The 23,001-nt window shown below is 41.5% G+C and overlaps 1 protein-coding gene and 1 long non-coding RNA gene across 6 annotated transcripts in view; both read right to left on the bottom strand.

Annotated features, from left to right (window-relative positions):
* Positions 1 to 1,673: 1,673 nt before the first annotated feature.
* On the bottom strand, positions 1,674 to 14,198 carry LOC306645384. The gene is made up of 3 exons (XR_013759632.1): positions 13,596 to 14,198; positions 11,447 to 11,689; positions 1,674 to 2,207 (listed from the first exon to the last, which is right to left on the bottom strand). It is a non-coding gene; the product is annotated as an uncharacterized lncRNA (long non-coding RNA).
* Positions 14,199 to 20,299: 6,101 nt separating this feature from the next.
* The window catches only part of KDM4C (lysine demethylase 4C), a 381,526-nt gene continuing 378,824 nt past the window's right edge, over positions 20,300 to 23,001 (bottom strand). For all 5 annotated transcript variants that reach the window (XM_079113015.1, XM_079113014.1, XM_079113016.1 and 2 more), the window contains one exon: positions 20,300 to 21,383. In XM_079113015.1, coding sequence (XP_078969141.1) covers positions 21,207 to 21,383 — 177 coding nt within the window. In that variant the 3' untranslated portion in view covers positions 20,300 to 21,206. The remainder of the gene's footprint in view (positions 21,384 to 23,001) is intronic.

The following is a 23,001-nucleotide window of genomic DNA, read 5'->3' as shown; positions in this document are numbered from 1 at the left end:
TTTGTGGGTGTACATGATGGTGAGATTCACTGTGGCATATTCATATATGTACATAGGAAAGTCAGGTCAGATTCATTCCACGGTCTTTCCTTTCCCATTTTCCCTCTCTTCCCTTCATTCCCCTTTGTCTACTCCACTGAACTTCTCTATTCTCCCCCTCACCCCACCCCTTATTGTTGGCTAGCTTCCACCTATCAGAGAAAACATTCGACCTTTGGTTTTGGGGGATTGACTTATTTTACTTATCATGGTAGTCTCCAGATCCATCCATTTACCAGCAAATGTCATAAAGTCATTCTTCTTTATGGCCGAGTAATACTCCATTGTCTATATATATTACATTTTCTTTATCCATTCATCTGTTGAAGGGCACACAGACTGGCTCCATAGCTTAGCTATTATGATGTATATTAATACTGATGTGACTGTATCATGGTAGTATGCTAATTTTAAATCCTTTAGCTATATACTAAGGAGTGGGATTACTGGGTCAAATGGTACTTCCATTTCTAGTTTTTTGAGGAATCTCCATCCTGCTTTCCAGAGTGGTACACCAATTCACTGTCCCACCAACAGTGTATGAGTGTATCCTTTTCCACACATCCTCACCAATACTTATTGTTACTTGTATTCTTGATAATTGCCATTCTGACTGGAATGAAATGAATCTCAGTGTAGTTTTAATTTGCATTTCATTAATTGCTAGAGATGTTGAACATTTTTTCATATATTCATTGACGGTTTGTATGTCTTCTTTTGAGAAGTGTCTGTTTATTTCCTTGGCCCACTTATTGGTTCGGTTATTTTGATTTATTTATTTTTTGGTGTTAAGGTTTTCGAGATCTTTGTATATCTTGGACATTAATGCCCTACCCAATGAGCAGGTGGCAAAGATTTTCTACCATTCTGCAGGCTTTCTTTTCATGCTCTTAACTGTTTCCTTTGCTGTGAAGAAGCTTTAAAAATATATGGAATGCTTCATGAATTTGTGTTCCCCTTCTGCAGAGGCCATGCTAATCTCTGTGTCATTCCAATTTTTAGTGTATGTGTTGTCAAAGAGAGCACCAGTTTTCAGTTTTTAAAGCACTTCCACTTATTTATTCTGTTTTCTACTTGAAATGACTCTATATAGTAGACAGGGCAAATATCCCTATTCCATTTTACAGATGAAGAAAATGAGGCTCCAAAATGAGAGAGTACACTCTATTTATGTATGATTCATCAAAATGTATAAATGAATTCTACTGTCATGTACAACTACTTAGAACAAAGAAAATTTAAAAATTTTAAAAAAGAGGTTGAATGACTTATTCAAAATAATCTCAGTGGCAGAGATGAGACTCAAATTCAGGTCTTTGAATGTGAAAGTTGGTTGCATGTGGCAATATTTCTGTTTTTGTAATTGGAATGCCATTCAACCCAAAGGAATTGGATTCATTTCCCTTATAGTATGCAGACTGGCCCAAGGCAGCATTCAGACCTGTGGATGATTAGAGCATCATTAATTCCTAGGCCCCCAGCTCTAAGAGACTTCAATTTATAAGGTCTGGAGTGAAGACCAAGGGTCTCTATTTTTTAAGTAACTCCCTAAGTAATACTGCCATGTAGCTTTGATTGAGAACCACAGCCCTCAAAGGCCTGGAAGTGGTCTGGTCAGGTCCTTCCAGGCTTTACAGCATGAATAATCAAATGGAAGTTACCAAGAAATAACAATTTAGCCATCCAGACAGCAGCCATCTGAGCCTGACACCATAGAAGCTGATGGCTTTATCTGCTGTGCTCCTCCAGTGTCCCTCCTCAGACTTCACTTCTGCCCCCATTTACCTGGCCCTGGCCACTGACACAAGAAAGACTCCCTGGCCAGCTCCCTCCACTGCTCCATTTCAACTGGGGGACCTAAGAGACTCAACTTCCTAAAAAAAATTAAATTGAAAAACTTTCTCTCTGATAACTTAGGACCTCTTAGGGAACTTAGCTCTCATAAGAGCCAAAGGAAAGAATATTAAAGAGTTCAGCTCAATTTCTGATTGGTGGCCCTGGAAATGTTATCCCCAGCTCTCAGGTGGCCTTCTAACTTGGAAATAAAAATCCAGATACCTTTAGGTCAGAGCAGGAGCAGCTTGGCATCCAAATGCAGCCGTGTGCATAAGAATGCACAGGAGTACTCAGCGGAGAAAGCCTCCTTTCTGCAATCTGAGGTCTCTGAGCTTCAGGAAGAAGGTCAAAGAATGACAGGGAGAAAGAGAAGACAGTTGCATAACAAAGAGTCTCTGCTTTTTATTTATCCTTGAGAGTTAAAGAAGACTGAGCCTATTTGGAGAACCAATGGGAAAGACTGCCATGGATATCTGAGCAAGGGAAACCAAGAACCCACTGGGAAAGAATTTTCCTAAGGCAGGAGTCAGGTACATGCATTTCCCCCATATTTTGTTATTTGGTGCCTTACAGTTGTATATAATGGTGGGATTTGTTGTTACATATTCATTTATGCACACAATATAACAAGGTACATGCATTTTAAACAGTCCTTGGGGAAAAGGGATAGTTTTGAGTATAGTATGTTGTCTTTTAAGAGGTTCCTTCTACATAAGTCATTTTGCTGGTAACAAGACCCCAAACCCCAGTGTCCTTTAGTGAAAAACTGACCCAAGATTAGTCAAATTAAGAATAAAGGAGAAGGTGAAGACACCTGTAAAAAGAGTTCTCTAATAGGGAAAAGGCAATCTGATCACTCAATAAATTAATTTATTCCAAAAATATTTACTAAACATCAAGTATGTACAGACATTTTTACACAATCTTATTTAAGTTGTGCTTCAGGGCTGGGGACATGGCTCAGAGGTAGAGTGCTTGCTTAGCCTGCATGAGGCCTTGGGTGCAATCTCCAGGACTGAAAAAAAAAAAAAAAGACACGCTTCTCTTGCATTTACTCTGTGGCAGACACTACTCCATATGCACTACAAATATTAATTCATTTAATTCTTACAAGAATCCTGTAATTTAGCTACTATATTATCTCCACTTTGAAGGTAAAGAAAACTAACTTGTCCCAAAGGGTACTCACTAATTAATCGTTTATTAAGTGGTAGACTAACTCTTTCAAATATCAGGCATAGATCAATAAACAAAAAGAAAAAAATTCAGACTTACTTTCTTTTTTTTTTTATTTATTTATTTATTTATTTTTTATTGTAAACAAATGGGATACATGTTGTTTCTCTGTTTGTACATGGCACAAAGGCATACCATTTGTGTAATCATAAATTTACATAGAGTAATGTTGTTTGATTCATTCTGTTATTTTTTCCCTTCCCCCCACCCCTCCCACCCCTCTTTACCCTCTATACATTCCTTCCTTCCTCCATACTTGCCCCCCTCCCTAACCCTAACTCTAACCCTAACACTAACCCTTCCCTCCCCCCCATTATGTGTCATCCTCCACTTATTAGCGATATCATTCGTCCCTTGGCTTTTTGAGATTGGCTTATCTCACTTAGCATGATATTCTCCAATTTCATCCATTTGCCTGCAAATGCCATAATTTTATCATTCTTTATGGTTGAGTAATATTCCATTGTATATATATACCACGGTTTCTTTATCCACTCATCAATTGAAGGGCATCTAGGTTGGTTCCATAGTCTGGCTATTGTGAATTGAGCAGCTATGAACATTGATGTGGCTGTATCTCTGTAGTATGCTGATTTTAAGTCCTTTGGGTATAGGCCAAGGAGTGGGATAGCTGGGTCAAATGGAGGGTCCATTCCGAGTTTTCTAAGGAATCTCCACACTGCTTTCCAGAGTGGCTGCACTAATTTGCAGCCCCACCAGCAATGTAAGAGTGTACCTTTCTCCCCACATCCTCGCCAACACCTGTTGTTGCTTGTATTCTTGATAATCACCATTCTAATTGGGGTGAGATGGAATCTTAGGGTAGTTTTGATTTGCATTTCTCTTATTACTAGAGATGTTGAAGATTTTTCCATATGTTTGTTGATTGCCTGTAGATCTTCTTCTGTGAAGTGTCTATTCATTTCCTTAGCCCATTTGTTGATTGGGTTATTTGTATTCTTCGTGTAAAGTTTTTTGAGTTCTTTATAGATTCTGGAGATTAGCGCTCTATCTGAAGTATGATTGGCAAAGATATTCTCCCACTCTGTAGGCTCTTTCTTCGCATTGCTGATAGTTTCCTTTGCTGAGAGAAAGCTTTTTAGTTTGAATCTATCCCAGTGGTTGATTCTAGCTTTTATTTCTTGTGCTATGGGAGTCCTGTTAAGGAAGTCTGATCCTAGACCAACAAGGTGAAGATTTGGACCTACTTTTTCTTCTATAATCTGCAGGGTCTCTGGTCTGATTCCGAGGTCCTTAATCCATTTTGAGTTTAGTTTCGTGCATGGTGAGAGATATGGGTTTAGTTTCATTCTGTTGCATATGGATTTCCAATTCTCCCAGCACCATTTGTTGAAGAGGCTATCTTTTCTCCATTGCATATTTTTGGCACCTTTGTCTAGTATGAGAAAATTGTATTTATTTGGGTTTGTGTCCGTGTCCTCTATTCTGTACCATTGATCTACCTTTCTATTTTGGTACCAATACCATGCCGTTTTTGTTACTATTGCTTTGTAGTAGAGTTGAAGATCTGGTATTGCAATACCCCCTGTTTCACTCTTCCTGCTAAGGATTGCTTTAGCTATTCTGGGTTTCTTATTCTTCCAGATGAATTTCATGATTGCTTGCTCTATTTCTGTAAGGTATGTCATTGGGATTTTAATTGGAATTGCATTGAATTTGTATAGCACTTTAGGTAGTATGGCCATTTTGACAATATTAATTCTTCCTATCCAAGAACATGGAAGATCTTTCCATCTTCTAAGGTGTTCTTTAATTTCTTTCTTTAGTGTTGTATAGTTCTCATTGTAGAGGTCTTTCACCTCTTTTGTGAGATTGATTCCCAAGTATTTTATTTTTTTCGAGGCTATAGTGAATGGGGTAGTTTTCCTAATTTCTCTTTCTGAAGATTCATCACTTATGTATAAAAATGCGTTGGATTTATGGGCATTGATCTTGTAACCTGCTACTTTACTGAATTCACTTATGAGTTCTAAGAGTTTTCTGGTGGAATTTCCAGGTTCCTCTAAATATATAATCATGTCATCAGCGAACAGGGATAGTTTGAGTTCTTCTTTTCCAATTCGTATCCCTTTAATTTCTTTGGTTTGTCTAATTGCTCTGGCCAGAGTCTCAAGAACAATGTTGAATAGAAGTGGTGAAAGAGGGCATCCCTGCCTTGTTCCAGTTTTTAGGGGGAATGCTTTCAGTTTTTCACCATTTAGAATGATATTAGCCATGGGCTTAGCATAGATGGCCTTTACAATGTTAAGGAATGTTCCCACTATCCCTATTTTTTCTAGTGTTTTGAGCATGAAGGGGTGCTGTATTTTATCAAATGCTTTTTCTGCATCTATTGAAATAATCATGTGATTCTTGACTTTAAGTCTATTAATATGGTGAATTACGTTTATTGATTTCCTGATGTTGAACCAACCTTGCATACCTGGGATGAAGCCCACTTGATCATGGTGCACTATCTTTTTAATATGTTTTTGTATGCGATTTGCTAAAATTTTGTTGAGAATTTTTGAGTCGATGTTCATTAAGGATATTGGTCTGAAATTTTCTTTCCTTGATGAGTCTCTGTCTGGTTTAGGTATCAGTGTGATATTGGCTTCATAGAATGAGTTTGGGAGGGTTCCCTCCTCTTCTATTTTATGGAATACTTTGAGAAGTATTGGAATGAGCTCTTCTTTAAAGGTTTTGTAGAACTCAGCTGAGAACCCATCTGGTCCTGGACTTTTCTTTGTTGATAGGCTTTTGATGACTTCTTCTATTTCAGTACTTGAAATTGGTCTATTTAAATTGTTTATGTCCTCCTCGTTCAGTTTAGGCAATTCATATGTCTCTAGAAACCTGTTGATGTCTTCGAAATTTTCTATTTTGTTGGAGTATAGATTTTCAAAATAGCTTCTAATTATGTTTTGTATTTCAATCCTGTCTGTTGTGATATTTCCTTGTTCATTCCAAATTTTAGTGATTTGGGTTTTCTCTCGTCTTCTCTTTGTTAGTGTGGCTAAAGGTTTATCAATTTTGTTTATTTTTTCGAAGAACCAACTATTTATTTTGTCAATTTTTTGTATTGTTTCTTTTGTTTCAATTTCATTGATTTCGGCTCTGAGTTTAACTATTTCCTGTCTTCTACTACTTTTGGTGTTGGTCTGTTCTTCTTTTTCTAGGGCTTTGAGCTGTAGTGTTAGGTCGTTTATTTGTTGAGTTTTACTTGTTTTATTAAATGGGCTCCATGAAATAAATTTCCCTCTAAGTACTGCTTTCATAGTGTCCCAGAGATTTTGATATGATGTTTCTTTGTTCTCATTTACCTCTAAGAATTTTTTAATTTCCTTCCTAATATCTTCTGTTATCCATTCATCATATAATAGCATATTGTTTAATCTCCAGATGTTGGAATAGTTTCTGTGTTTTACTCTTTCATTTATTTCTAACTTCAATCCATTATGATCTGATAGAATACATGCTAGTGTCTCTATCTTCTTGTATTTGCTAACATTAGCTTTGTGGCATAATATATGGTCTATTTTAGAGAAGGATCCATGTGCTGCTGAGAAGAAAGTGTATTCGCTCTTGGTTGGATGGTATATTCTATAAATGTCCGTTAAGTCTAAATTATTGATTGTGTTATTGAGATCCATGGTTTCTTTGTTCAATTTTTGTCTGGAAGATCTGTCCAGTGGTGAGAGAGGCGTGTTAAAATCCCCTAGTATTACTGTGTTATGGTCTATTTGGTTTCTGAAATTGAGAAGGATTTGTTTGACATACATGGATGAGCCACTGTTTTGGGCATAGATGTTTATGATTGTTATATCTTGCTGATTTATGCTTCCCTTAAGCAGTATGAAATGACCTTCTTTATCCCTTCTGACTAACTTTGGCTTGAAGTCCACACTATCGGAAATGAGGATGGATACTCCAGCTTTTTTGCTGAGTCCATGCGCATGGTATGTTTTTCCCCATCCTTTCACCTTTAGTCTATGGGTATCTTTTTCTATGAGGTGAGTCTCTTGCAGGCAACATATTGTTGGATCTTTCTTTTTAATCCAATCAGCCAGTCTATGTCTTTTGATTGATGAATTCAGGCCATTAACATTCAGGGTTATTATAGAGATATGATTTGGTTTCCCGGTCATTTGGTTCATTTTTTAAATTCTATTTATTTATTTCTTTGACACAACTTGTTTCCTCCTTTATTTGACAATTCCTTTAGGATAATTCCTCCCTTTGCTGATTTGCTGCTTTGTTTTTCATCTCTTCCTCATGGAATATTTTGCTGAGAATGTTTTGTAATGCTGGCTTTCTTTTTGTAAATTCTTTTAGCTTTTGTTTATCATGGAAGGATTTTATTTCATCGTCAAATTTGAAGGTAAGTTTTGCTGGGTATAAGATTCTTGGTTGGCATCCATTTTCTTTCAGGGCTTGAAAAATGTTGTTCCAGGCCCTTCTAGCTTTTAGGGTCTGGATTGAAAAGTCTGCTGATATCCGTATTGGTTTCCCCCTGAATGTAATTTGGTTCTTTTCTCTCACAGCTTTTAAAATTCTGTCTTTATTTTGTATGTTAGGTATTTTCATTATAATGTGCCTTGGTGTGGGTCTGTTGTAATTTTGTGTATTTGGAGTCCTATAAGCCTCTTGAACTTGATTTTCCATTTCATTCTTCAGATTTGGGAAATTTTCTGATATTATTTCATTGAATAAATTGTTCATTCCTTTGGCTTGTTTCTCTAGGCCTTCCTCAATCCCAATAATTCTTAAATTTGGCCTTTTCATGATATCCCATAGTTCTTGTAGATTCTGTTCATGATTTCTTACCATCTTCTCTGTTTGTTCAACTTTGTTTTCAAGGTTAAATATTTTGTCTTCAATGTCTGAGGTTCTGTCTTCCTGGTGTTCTATCCTATTGGATATGCTTTCTATGGAGTTCTTAATTTGGTTTATTGTTTCTTTCATGTCAAGGATTTCTGTTTGGTTTTTTTTCAATATCTCTAACTCTTTATTGAAATGATCTTTTGCTTCCTGTATTTGCTCTTTTAACTGTCGATTGGTGCGATCATTCAATGCTTGCATTTGCTCTTTCATCTCATCGTTTGCTTCTCTGATCATTTTAATTATGTACATTCTGAACTCCTTTTCTGTCATTTCTTCTGCCATGCTGTCATTGGGTTTTATTGATGTAACATCTAGATTTGTTTGCAGCATTTTCTTTCCTTGTTTTCTCATATTGTTCAGGTATCAGTTGACCGCTGAGATATTGCAGATTTCCTCTATTGACTTACAATGTCCCTGAAGATTTCTATATATGTCCCCCCTTAGCCTTCAGTAGGCTGAAGTCTTGGAGGAAGTTGATAATGCGGAGCTCCACAAGGAAGCTGCCTCTCTAGGAGTGGTGGCCTTCAGGAGGGGTATAATCCCTGCTAGTGGGCAGAGGTGCCTCCACTTGTTAACCAATGGTCATCCAAAGGGGACCTGGGCTGCGGGCTGAGGCAAGGCCTGTTTGGGCCTGAGTCTCTAGTTTTACCGTCCTTGTGGGGAAACCTCACCCGGCAGGGAAGACTCACCCGGTGGGGAGGTCTCGCTGGTCAGTACCCTCCTAGAGGTTCCCCTCAATTACAGCTACCGCCTGGGCTGGGCTGCCTTCCTCTGCAAAGTTCTCAGGGGCCCGGCCCTACCTCCTGGGCCTGGGAGCCTCACCCTTCGCAGATGAATCTCCTTAGGCTGCCCCTCCTCAGAGAATATGCCCTCAGGCCTGGAACCTTTGCTCCGCCCTAAGCCTGTCTCTGTGCGGCTCTTCCACCCAGAAGCCTCCTAGATCCTGGGACCCTGCTCTGCCCCTAATTGCCTGGCTATGCGGCCCCTCCTCTCAGCAGCCACCTGGGGCCCCGTACAATCTCTCTGAGTCCCAGAGACCCGCCACACGCCTCTTCCTCCAGACAGCTGCCCAGTATTCCGGTGCGGTCACTAGGAGTCCAAGAAACTCACTGCGTGCCTCCACCTCCCACCAACCACCCGTAGCCCTGGGCAATCAATCACTCCAAGTCGAAGTGACCCTCCCCGTTCCTCCTCCTCCTCCAGATAACCCCCCGAGTGTTCAGGAGTGGTCGCTCTGGGTGGCTCTGAATCCACGTGACCCGCTGCACGGGTTCTATGGGCAACCGCCCGGAGCTCTTGGTGCGGCCACTCAAGACCAAGCGACCCACCACGCTTCCTCTCCAGGCAGCCCCCCTGTGTTCAGGCGCTGTCCCTTTAAGTCCAAACAACTCACCACTCGCCTTCTCCTCTGAGCAGCCGCCTGGAGCGCTAATGCAGTCACTGCGAGTCCAAAGGACCCTCCGCGCTTCTCCTCCTCCTCCGAGCAGGCCCCGGGGTTCAGAAGTGGTCTGAGTCCAAACAGCTCGCCACGCAGCCTCTCCTCTGGCAACCGCCTGAAGCTCTGGTGTAGTCACCCCGAATCCAAGCAGCCGCGTTCCTCTTCCTCCTCCTCGTCCTCAGGGCAGGCCCCGGGGTTCAGAAGCGTCGTTCTGAGTCCAAACAGCTCGTCGCGGAGTTTCTCTTCTGGCAACCGCCTGTAGCTCTGGTGCAGTCACTCCGAATCCAAGTGGCCACGCTCCTCCTCCTCCTCCTCAGGGCAGGCCCCGGTGTAATGAGTCCACACAGCTCTCCTCGCCACTCCTCCCCTGGGCAGCCGCCGGATCCCCAGTGGTTGCTCTGAGTCCCAGCGCTGTGCCGAGCGGCCTCCTTTTCGGCGCTCCTAGTTGTCCGAGTTCACTGCTCCAGCGGGGGGAGGGGCGTCTCACTGGCAGCTCTACTTCACAAAGTTTCCTGCGTTCCGGGACCACTGTCCCATCCGGGACGCCTCCCCAATGGGAGAGACTCACCCGGCTGCTTTGAGTTGGTCCAGACTTACTTTCTACTGATGACTTTTGGGTTGGAAATTTATAAAGAGTTCCTGGAGTGTTTGGAAGCAGAAGCTGAAAAAAATCAAATTGTGAAGGGACAGCAGAGACCACACAACAACAAAGACCTTACAAGGAAAGGTGATTGCAGATGATAGAAAATGTTAAAGGTCAGTGAGCTGAGGGAAAAGGCCCAACAGGATAAACAGGTCACACAAAGCACCTTCCAGTTCTCATTTCCTTTATTATTTCCATGAGGCTTAGATGCTTTCTAGAGTCCTATGAGACCCAGTTATGTGGCTGAGTTTTCCACCCTCTTTACCCTACAAAGAGACCACCTTTACTCAAATAATTTGAGTAAATTTTTGTCCTTCATATCTGTAAAAGACTCTAACGTTCAGCCCTATGGAGCCCAGAAACTTCATGAAAACAAGGACTGCAAGAAATCAAGCCCCAAAAGTCAGCATGCACAGGGTCTCCTTGAGAGGTTAAGAAATGAAATCCCGCTACTTTGGATTTAAGTACCACCATAGATAGAAGAGCAAAAGCAAGAAGACAATTTCTCCTGCCTCAGAGAAATACAGAGCTGGCACAGGGAAATATCAGTGGGCATCACCCTCAGCTTATACTCGTTCTAACAAGGACAGTAGTGGCAGTCCTAGCCCTATAGTCCCCAACTTCACACAGCAGGGGCCCAGAGCATATCATTGAATCTTTTTTTTTTTTTTTGGCGGTATTGGGGATCAAACCCAGGGCCTTGTGCTTGCAAGGCAAGCTCTCTACCAACTGAGCTATCTCCCCAGCCCCCCGTATCATTGAATCTTAAGCATCACAACATCTGCACCATCCACTCTGGTTTCTTGGGCATGACATGGAGGTAGCCTCAGTATTATCAACAAGGCACAGAAGAAAGGCCCTTCTCCCCCAATCTGGAAGGCAGTGATAGCTGCTGTCACTCTTGAAGTTATTTTGGATACAAAGTCATAACAAAATGGCGGTCACCTGGTGGAAACCAAGATTTATTTATGAGCAAATCAGAGATGCCCCTTAGAAACTTTCAGGAAATAATTGGAGAGCATTTGATAGGAGACTTGACATATTGCAATAGCATTTTGTAGTTAGAACAGGAAAAATACTGTTTTTTTGTGTATTTGTTTGTTTTTTCACTGAGCCACCATTTAAACCTTCAGGTTGGTGTGACCAAGGGGAACAAGAATAATTCTTTTATTTTTTTTTTTTTTTGCAGTACTGGGGATCGAACCCAGGGCCTCACGCTTGCAAGGCAAGCACTCTACCAACTGAGCTATCTCCCCAGCCCATGAATAATTCTTTTTGCTTTTTCATTGTCTCACCTTTGTTGATGCTGTGCTGCAAAGGGAAGGCCGTTTATTAAAGCTGAGCCACATCTCATTGGACCTCATTCTCACCTTAGTCGAGTCTCAGAAAGCTACATTCCAGAGCACTGAGTCCACCCTGGTGCTAGTAGGAACACAGCAGGAAGCTTCAGCAGTTCTGCAGCAAGTCTGAAGGATTTCTTGGCAAGGGCTGACTGACTTATTGGAATGTGGTCCATTAGGCAGGGAAGTCAATAATCGTCAGAATCAGAAAGGCTTCAGAGCTGAAGAGGTCCACAGGGATCACCTGATTCCCTCACTGCACAGATGAAAGAACTGACAAAAAAACAATTTTTTTTCCCCTTGTGAACCTCTGCAGAAATTTCATGGGACCCAGTCAATCTGTCTTATCCAGACTTACCAATTCCTGTTTCTCCCCCTCAAGAAGAATGCCAACCTCCTAGCTACTGAAGCAAATTGCCCCTCTCACCTCTTCCCTTTCTACAGTTGAATGTTTAGGGCAATACTTGGGAAAGTTTATTGTTGACTAGAAACTGCAGCCTAATTTAGGTGAGCTGTATGGTCTTTATATCAAGGTATCAAGAAGTTGCAAGACTGAAGGTGACGATGATGATGATGATTAACAGCAGCAGCTCCCACTTTTTGAGTTGAGCAGTGTGCCTAACACTTCATTCTCTCACTGAATGCACATCCCCACTCTTAAGAAACAGATATGGGACTTGGGGTGGAGCTCAATGGTAAAGTGCTTGCCTAGCATGCCCAAGGCCCTTGGTTTGAACCCTAGCACTGGGGGGAGGGGGGGAGAAAAAGAAAATATATTACTATTCCCACTAACTGATGGAGACCCTGAGGTTCAAAGTCAAGAGATAAATTCCAAGTCACAAAGGTATTAAATGATAAAGAGAAGATCTTCACCCAGAGCTGCCTCCTTATTTTTTGTTAGCTGCTGTTCAATAGCTACTTTCTCATCTCAGGTGTGCAAGAGGCTGGGCACAGGGACAAGAAGAGCACCCCTCTCTTAGTTCTAACTGTTCCCACTGACCAGTTCTCCTCCTTGGAGGTCCCACATATTTTTTGTGTATCCTGAAGGAATAAAACTGACAAGCCAAAAAAAAAAAAAAAAAAAAAAAAAAACTTCTTAAATTTTAAAAATATTAGTCATTTATGCAGTGGGAAAAAGCTAGGGCAGGAAGAGGCCACGAGAGTCAGTCTTGAGGAAAATCAAGGCAACTACATTCACCATCCTATTCATTTTCTAACCCATTCAAATAGGATCTAATTGCACAAAACAACTAATTTTGTTCATTAAGGTTCAATTAAATTCATCTGAAACTCAGCATAATGGCATTGTTGTTGAACAGCCATATTAAAGATGAAACATAATCTCTCTTGACTCCCATTTCCTTTGACAAAATAAAGTTCAGTAACTAATGAGCTCATAATACGTGGTTTCTTTTATAAATGACAACAAAGAGTTCAAATTTATGAACAGCAGTTTTTTATTATTAGTGTCAACAGCCATTTTCTTTGTTACCAAAATATGCAGAAATGATTATGAAGCCCTTATTCTCATTATCGCTTTGATTTTGGGGGGAGGGCACATGTGAAATAAATAACTTCATAATCATATCACAGTAAAGTCACACACTGAGAGTCCACAGGGGGTGGACTCAAAGCCTCATTGTGGGCATTCTGTGGACTGAACTGAACAGACATTTCACTTTCCAATCTTTTAGGTTGGGCCTGCCTAGGGGGCCCAATCCCCTGCCTTTTTGTAGTCTTGGGAAAAAATGCATTTGCTCTCTAGGGTCAAGGAAGCAGGGAGCAGGCTATCTAGGGAGTGCGAGTCTGCCTTGGCAGATAAACCTTCTCAGTCTCGGGCACCACTTGATTCCTTTTTGTGAGCAGTTACCAAAATGGCACAATACTGCCATTTCCCCACTCAAGGTCCGGCTGTGTTCACTGGCACAGTAACTGACCCTGATCTGCAATACTGACACTCAAGTCTGGTGATGTTAATTTAGTGCCCAACGCTAAGACCAATGTTCCTAGCCCAGTATGTGAACCAAAGTTCTCTGGAGACACAGAACCAGCAGCATTTTTGGGAAGGAAGGAAGGAAGGAAGGAAGGAAGGGGGGGGGGGGGGGGAGAGAAGGGTTGGTTGGTTTACCAGGAAAATTGATTCACACAATTGTGGAGGCTGAGAAGTCCCACTACATACCATTTGCAAGCTGGAGAACCAGGGAAGCTGGAGAATGACTCAGTCCAAGATTGAAGGCCTGAAAGCCTGGAGGGTTGCTAGTGTAAGTCCTAAAATCCAAGAGCCAGAGAACCTAGAGTTCTGATGTTCAAGGGCAGAAGAAGCTGAGTGTCCAGAAGAGAGAAACACACTCTCTTTTTGTTCTGTTTGGACTCTCAGCTGATTGAATGATGCTTGCCCACATTGGGAGAGGGCAAATCTTCCTTCTTCATTGCACTGATTCAAATGCCAATCTCTGGCTGGGGGGTGGAGCTCAGTGGCAGAGTGCTTGCCTAGCATATGAGAGGCCCTGGTTTCAATCCCCAGGATTGCAAAAAAAAAAAAAAAGCCAATCTCTTATCTCTTTCAGAAACACCCTCACAGACCTATCCAGAAATAATATATTGTCAGTTATCTGGGTATCCCCTAATCTAGTCAAGTTGACACCTAAATTTAACCATTGCACCCAGTGAGGGCATAAGGCTGACTGAGTGGCATTCAAACAAACAAGTGGCTGGCACTCAGCCAAGCTTACTGAGAGTGTAATATATGCAGAGAATTACAGGGAACATGGAGATGAATAAGGTTCTGTGGAGCAGGGATGAATAGTGGGTGTAAAATAACAATACAGGTCCACAATTCTGTATCCAAAACTCCTGGGGCTTGATTTGTTTTGCGTGATTTCAAAATTTTTAGGATTTTAGAAAGGTAATTTCTTACCTAATATTATATATTACCCAACATCCCACATGAATATTTTGTAGTAATGTTTGAATATTCATACTAACTGAATAAAGAATATAAACAGCCTCATAAAATTTCAGGTAGGTGAGGTTTTGCTCCTAAATGAGCTCAGAGTTACGAAAAATCTGAGAGCAAAGGAAGACTCACACTAAATGGAAAAGGGAGTTCTGATTTGAAATATTATGGGTTACTGCATTAGTTTGACAATGATCTATGGGATTACCTTGTACCCTAAAAGGAAGGGACAAAGGTGCAGTGAAGTGAGAGAACTGACCTCTTGACTCTGGGACCTATGGGCACAAGAGTCCCATTGCTGACTGTGGGGTCAGGGATTCATCTACAGCCCAAAGGGCTGCTGCATATCAGCTGAGCTCCAGTGTTTCTGGGGGCTGCTAAACCCGAGAACCAGGCTCCCTCAGTCTCCCAGGTTTGACTGTCAAGGGGAGCTCTGTGGTCAGGATTTACCTTCGCCTTGGTAATCTGTCTTCCACTGAAATGACCTACCACAGCCACTACCACAATCACAAACCTGGCTGAATCAATGGGAGGAAAGTCTGCATTTGGCCATCTATATATTCCTCTCAAATACCATCTATATATTCCTCTCAATTAGGTGACTAGATTAAATAATATATTCAGAAAACCTTTTCATGTTTAAGAATATACTCTTATGAAAATATTCTCTTTATGCCTCATAGTCTCCAAGGTCTACAGCAGAAACATTGAGTATTTTTTAAATGCTGTAATATATGAAAACTAAGTAATTATGGAGTCAGATACTGGTGATGTATGTATGACACTGTGAATATACTGAAAGATACTGGGTTGCACATTTTAAAAGGGTGAATTTTATATTCTGTGGGTTATAGATTTAAAAAACTAAACAGGTAAAAGAAACAAATTCAGCAAAATGACTTTCAGCTTCACTCCACTCCCATAACCACACCTTGAAACTTACCACCCTTCAAATTTCAAGTGTACAATCCTAAGCCAATACCTCTCCTTCAGACCACTACTCCTGATCTTGAGAGCCTTTCCACCTCCCCTCTGTTATATCTGCTCAGCAATCATCTTAGTTTTCTATTGATGCTATAAGGAATGAATTAGTGCAAATTTAGTAGCTTAAAAAAACACACATGTAGTCCCTTACAGTTCTAGAAGCCAGTCTGACATCCATTTCACTGGCTAAAGTGAGGGTGGCACAGAGGCTGGTTCCTTACAATCCTTTAGGGGAGAATCCATTTTCCTGCCTCTTCCAGCTTCTAGAAGTCACCTGCTTTCCTTGGCTCTGGCCCCTTCTCCATCTTCAAAACAGATTGCTTCCTTCAGTAACCTTCTGTCTCTCACCCTCCTGCTACCCCATCAGGATGACCCTTGTGATTATATCAAACCTATTTAGATGATCCACAATAACCTCGCCATTTCAAGATCCTTAACGCAGCAGCATCTACAAAGTCTCCTTTGCCATGTAAGGTAATGTACTTACCGGTCCTGGGACTAGACTATGGACATCTTTGGAAGCCATTGTTTTAGTCAGCTTTTTTACTGATGTGACTAAAAGACCTGACAAGAACAATTTTAGGGGAGGAAAAGTGTATTTAGGGGCTCACTGTTTCAGAGGTTTCAGTCCATAGATGGCTAGCTCCTTTCCTCCGGGCTCATGAAGAGACTGAAAATCATGGCAGAAGAGTGTGGCGGAGGGAAGCAGCTCACATGATCAGAAAGCAAAGAGACTCCACCTGCCAGATACAAAATATATACCCCAAATGCACCCCCCAATGACCCATCTCCAACCACACCCTACCCGCCTTCCATTACCAGTTAATCCCATCACCGATTGGATTAAGGTTCTCACAACCTAATCATTTGACCTTTTATATCTTCTTGCCTTTTCTCAAACTTGAGCTTTTGGGGGACACCTTACATCCAAGCTATAACAGCCATTATTTAGTCTTCCCGAGCCATCTGCTTTCTAGAGATCCCTTTATGTTCTCCCAGTTAGACCCTGTTGACATCAACTACCTTTATTTTTCAACCCACAAAATGGGTTGACAGAAACTATTCTCTAACATCTGCAATTTTCTTACATTCGGTTCCTTACAACAATCCCATCTGACAACCCCTTCTTGAAACAATTCTAAAATCTGCCTTCAATGCTCTTAAAATGAGGAATTTAGAATAGACAAAATATCCTTTCTACTGTATAAGGGCCAACCACTGCACTTCTGCTCTTTAGAAAACACTTTTTTATCTTTAACTGACACATAATAACTATGCATATTTGTGGGGTACAATGTGACATTTCAATACATGTATTATAGCAGAGTAATTGTCATATCCATCAATCACCTCAAATATTCTCCACTTCTCCTCTTCATCCCCTTTCCTCCCATCTGGATTCCTCCATCAAGTATTCACTTTACATCTTCCATCTCTGACTTTCAGCTACACCCATGTCCTTTGCACTAAGTTATTTTCTCCCACCAAAGTGAGGACTCAATGTTCTAGATGAGGTATGTTATAGTTTCTGGAATGTTCCTCCAGAGCTTATGTTGAAAGCTTGGTTTCCAATACAGTGAGGTTCAATGTGGGGGGCTTTTAGGGAATGATTGGGTCATGAGGATTCTCAATGGATTACTGGGAGGGTGGGACCTAGTTGGAGGAAGTAGATGACTGGGGTCATGCCCTGGAAGTATTTATCTACTCTCTGGCCCTTCTGCTCCCTCTCTGCTTTCCAGTTGTTATGAGCTTTCCTCTACCATGATGTTTCTGCCTTGGAACCAGCTGACCATGGACTGAACCCTCTGGAAGCATAAGTCAAAGTACATCTTTCCTCCCTAAGTTGTTCTTATAAGGTATTCTGGTCACATAAACAAACAAAAACCTAACACAAGGTAGATTATTTCTCCATAAGAAATAACCTGACCCAGGGCTTCCCTCTCACTGTGTTGGTGGAGACCAAGTGGAAAATGTGAACTTTAACCTCCCCTGCTTAATGTAACAGTTACCGGAGGTTCTGGGTAGCATTTCTCTTCCTGCCAGAATGATATCAGTGGAGTCCGAGTGGGATTTCCCAGCAGAGGCAGGAAGGACCACTAAATCTCCCAACTAAAGAATGGGAAGATGATCTTGGAAAGGAAGGAGGTAGAGGAAGGGGCTCTATAAACCTGCACAGGAACTCTATGTCCAACCCACACAAGCGACATACACTAATTCATCAAAGGTTGGAAAAATGAACTAAAGAGTAGAACAGCATGCAAGTTTGCAGAGTGGCCTCCAGGTAGTGCACAAAGTGATGAGAAGGTCACCATAAGGCTCTGCAGACTAAGCTGTCTCTCAGTAGCAATGATGTCTCCCACATCTGTAACAGATGCTAACCTTTTATTTGAGTTCACACACTTCTATCCAATGTCTTTTGTCAGATTAAGAATTCTTTTTTTCTTCATGTGTTGAGAAGGTTGAGTGATTCAAGTTACATAACCTCTTTAAAGTCTTAGTTTCACTCCACAAAAGAGGGCAATCATACTTTGCTGATTTATTGGGGAGATTAAATATGATAAATACCATTAAGCAGCCTACAAGGCTGAGTATATACAACAGATGCTCTTATATCATTAATATCAACTGCTTTTGACAAACTTGCATTTCCTCATGGGTACCTGCACCTTCTAAAGACAGAGCATAGTATTCCTAAGTCATGAGTCCACTTGCAAGTGAGTTCAGACCTCCTCAGAGGCCAGAAATTGTTTTCCCCACTGGTCAGTGCTATTATGTCCCTACAGCCTTCTGGTTGAGAATGTGAGAGAATTTTGGATGACTGCACATCTTAAAGACTTTGTAGTCAGCTGAATTTTGCAAATAACCCATTACTTCATGTAATGAGAAAGCCTCAGGATCTCTGGTGAGCGTCAAGTTTACAGGGCTGATTTATATCTGAAATGATTGTTTCATTTCAAATCCCTTTTACTTCAGGCAAAAATAAGGCACAATGTTATCTTGCAGCAGATACTAGTCTACTGATTATTCACAAGACAAGACCTACATGGCATTACAGTGACATATGTGTGGACAGCCTTGTTTCGCATCAGATGGGTACAGGGAGAAGGGGCAGAGCCATTCACTCCTTCATAGGATCCTGAGTCTTCATGTTTTCATCTATAATCACCCAGTAGCAATTTATAATATATTCTGAGAAGTCATGTGATACTTCAATGGATATTTCTCCCCAATTTTTCTCGTTGAACTAAAAAAAAGAAGCCACTTAATAAAAGTAAACTGCCAAGGATCATATTGTCCTTATTTCAAACACACATAAAAGGATTAAAGTATTGTGAAATATGTCAACCAGCTTTTACTAATCCTTTAACCTCCAGAGAGAGGGCTTATAATTAGTATTACATTAGAATTGTCCAAGCTAAACAATTTTTTTAAAACTGGAAGAACTTTAACTGATTTCGTGTTATGCATATACACTAAAAATGCAGTTAGTGTAACGCTTGAAATTAAAATTAAAATTGAGGTATCATACATTAAGTGAAAAAGTTTTGGGGCTGGGGAGATAGCTCAGTCGGTAGAGTGCTTGCCTTGTAAGCACAAGGCCCTGGGTTCGATCCCCAGCACCCCCCCCCCCAAAAAAAAGTTTTAATGGTTTATTTGGTCAGAGTGCTAACAACCACTTTACACAGAATGCAGTGAAACAAAGGTGCCTTTCTCAATGGCCAGAGTATATTTGTGGCCATGTCTACTTGGCTAAAGCCATATACAGCTGTACTTGGTTATAGGAACATTAGTTAAGAGAGACCACAAAGAACAGCTGTATTTAAGATCACATAGGGCTCTGCGCATTTTCTCCCTGTGGCAGCCAATCAGAAATCTTGCTGACAGGCAAACTTGTACAGAACGAATGATCCTATTTAGATTAATTCCTCTTAATGCCTTAGACAGGCCTACTTTCCTGGTCTATTGTGGAAAGAGCAGGTCAGCTCCATTTAAAATCCAGAGATAGAAAATTCAAGCTTGATGACTTCATAAAATATATGACTTGACTACTAGAGAATGTGGAGTGTTCAGTCCCTAGGAAAATAAGTCTGGTGGGCTCTACCCAGATTTGGGATCATTTGAGGCATTCTGGAAAACTGAGCACTTTGTCAGGCATGTTCTCGAGAATCGAGTAAACTGTGTCTGTCATTGGTTTGGCACTTCACTCTCTACCCAGTAAAGGGATACTCTTTGCCATGAAACTTGGAAATGCTCTGCCAATCCTGAATGGGGCTCTCACCCATGTTAACCTACTCCCCACAGAGGACTGGGGTGCTTACTCAGCTGGGTTTACTTGCTCTCCTGCCTCTACCATTTACATGAGAACATCACACTGGGCTAGCCCATTGGGTCTACTAGGTTGATAGTAGGCACACAGGGCAGATGGGTGAGCCAAACTCAGCATGGCTGCCAGCTAAGCCCAGATTAGATCTCTCAACTTGAAGACCTGGGAGCACAACAAAGGCTTCTAACTGTAGGTCCTTAGAAATCTGCATAGGTTTTTACACAGCCTAAGTAAATGACACCGAGACCAAGGACTCTGTGCCCTCAGGCCATCCCTTGCCCTGTTCTCCACTCCTCAATTTGTAAAATGAGGTGAAGGACTGTTGGGTCTCCAAAGTTCCTTCTAATAACTGGAACCAGGAAACCTGGAGTGAAAGTGCTTCCAACTCAAGGGTGTCAGGCCATCTAAAGCCTCACAGGACAGGAAAATCCTCAACTGCTGTGTGCAGGCAGGCGAGTCTCACTACCCAGTACTCTGGCATAAATGTGCCCACAGCTACATGAAAAGTCAGCTACAGGAAGAAGGCCAGGAAAACCTGGTAAGTCTTGACAGTGAGCTCCCCAAGAAAATTAGTTTTTCTATTGGTTTAAACACAAACAAGTCAGAAGATGGGCAGGGATAGGAGAAAATGGAAATCTTTATTTTTAAACACTAGTACATTTTCAGGCTGTTTTAAAAAGGAAAAATCATGTTACATTAGTTCAAAACTCTGCATGAAAGCATATTTATTTAAACTCTAATTTTATAAACACATAATGAAAGAAACATATACTTTATAAATATCTACTCAGAATAGGTATTATGAAAAAAAGTGTTTAAAAATAACAGCCCCAGATCTCCCTCTTTAAATATATAAAATTCCCACAGAATTCATAAGAATTCTTCAAGAGCCAAAAATTTCATTTCACAAAGGCCAACTCAGTTCTCATCAGACACAATCAAAAGTAATAGGAATATAAAAAAATGTAAAAGTTCTGTACAAGGGAATACAGATAGCACACGGGTAAATCTCATTACCATACATGCCATTTGTTTTAAAAATGTTTTATAAAAACTGCCATTTAAAACAAATAAGTGAGAGTCCTTCCCTGACTGTGGAAAATATATAAATTATCACCCTTCCACCCAGGGCATACAGCTCCCACCTGCTGGAGTTGGGGGAGAGATGCCTCCATGTGTTTCCTGATGAGGGGCCTGGGACACACTTGGGGACCTGTCTCCTCTCTGGCAGTGGCTTTATCTAGTGGATCATTCACTATTATTTCCTTTCACTTAGAAAAATTCTTTGGGATCATAGAAAACAATTGCTCACAAGCAAAAGCATGACCAGGGGATGACTTCCAATTGCTGAATCAAATAATATGTGTATTCTGTATGCTTGGTGAGCAAATGCTGGAAGCCTGTTTTACCACTATCAGAGACACAGTCACCTCCCCAGCAAAACACATGGCACCACCCCTAGGTGGTCCCTTCATCTTTTCTCTTCTGGCCCAAGCAGTTCTGTTGCCTGCATCAGTGCAGACTGACTATTGTCTCTTCTGACACTTCTTCTGGAAAGAGCTTTTCAAAAAAGTGCGATACACAGGATCATCCACATACTCGTTCTTAAACCGGGAGCTCAGCACTCTTTGTCTCTTCCTCTCCCCTTGGATTATGTCTGCTCCATAAAATGTGTCTTCAAATCGCATATCAGAAGCTGTGGACTAAAAGCAGCCAGTGTTACTTTGCAGAAGGGTGTGGCATTCAACCATCATAGGACTGGCTAAAGATCTGATTCTGCGTGGGCAGAGGGACTAGGGAAGAGCAGAAGGGCCCCACCCATGGGTCAGCATTCTCATTTCTTCTCATCCAAGTCAGACCGGTGGCTCTATGAGCCCCACTTTCTCCAGGACCTCCAACATATCCCCCTATCTCCCACTCCCAGGGACCTTCTACAAATGAAATCGAGATTAAACTCTTCTTGTTTTGAGTCTCCCTCACTCCCCATCTCTCCTCTGGCTCCTGCCTAACCAGATGTTTGGCAAAAGATGACTGTTTGTCAATGGTCATCTCTAATTTACTCTTATTCCTATTTATCTTTGGGCCTCTGACCCTATCATTTCCCAAAACTATTCTTGTTAAAGTCCCAGATGCAAATTCCTGACTCTTTTGTCACCTAACTACTGCTTCAAGCTCTCCTTTCTGCCCTTTTGTGAGTCTTTGCCACCTGCCCCCTTTCTCTTCCTCCTGTGGCTGCTCATTTCTGGTGTCTCAGGGGTTCCCTTTCTTAACTATCTGCTCAACTCTGATGTGCTGAGGTTCTGAATCTGGCCTTTTCCTCTCTAGGTGTGCTTTCCAGACATTCATGTCCACAATTGTGGTTTCAATGTCTGCATCTACTCTGAGGATGTTCACATCTTTCACTCTAGTTCAGATCTCTGGTGCCCAGGCCTGCCAGTTAACCTGCCCTACAGGTACCTCAGAGTCTGCCTTGGAGACTCAAATTAACTTCAAATTAACCATTGCTAAAACAAACTCAAAATCTTCTTCTTCTATTGCTTTCCTTGTTTTATTCCATAAATGGTGCTACCATCTCATCTGTCCAGTCACACTGGTCAAAAACCTAGAAGTCACTGTAGCCATTCCTTTGTCTCTACCCTGTCCAGGATCCCTCCTGCATGTACCCCAAAACCTCCTGACCCCAAGGCACAGCCTTCCCACTTCCTCAACCAACCACTTCAACCAATGCCACAGCCCCATCTATCTCCCACAGAACCACTGGAAGGAAGCTCTCTAGATACTGATTATATGACAGTTATGGCTCTGTGTTCCTACTTATGATCTTTCAGTAGTCCTACTGCTTCAAGGTGACATGCATACTTGCTTGGCGGAACCTATATAACCTGGTAAATCCTACCCCATTCTCTGTTAGATTGAACTGGTCACATCCTTGGCCATACTTTACTGGCTCAGGACCTCCAGCTTCTCTGTCTTGGACACACTGTTTCCCTTTACTCTATCATGTCTACCACGAAGAAGTTCAAAGTTCCTATTACCTCCATACGTCAACACAGGAGAAGGAGATGGTGGCAGAGAAATGGGACAGGTAAGCTTCTTCCCATCAGGGGTTCCCTAAAGGTGAAGTATATTAGGAACTGTGCACCAATTTTTTTTTATGTTCCCAATACCAAATGCTGTGCCCAGCACTCAGGTACTGCTTGTTAAGTGCTGAAGGAAGATGTGCAGGCTTTTTTCTGTGACACTTAGGCAAGGCCAAGAGTCTACAGGAAAGCCCTGTTTTTGCTTTCTAATTTCCTATTATTTTGCCACCTAAAATACATT

This window comes from Sciurus vulgaris (genome assembly GCF_902686455.1).
Source record: "Sciurus vulgaris genome assembly, chromosome: 15".
Classification (NCBI taxonomy): domain Eukaryota; kingdom Metazoa; phylum Chordata; class Mammalia; order Rodentia; family Sciuridae; genus Sciurus; species Sciurus vulgaris.
This window is presented reverse-complemented; position numbering and strand designations above follow the sequence as displayed.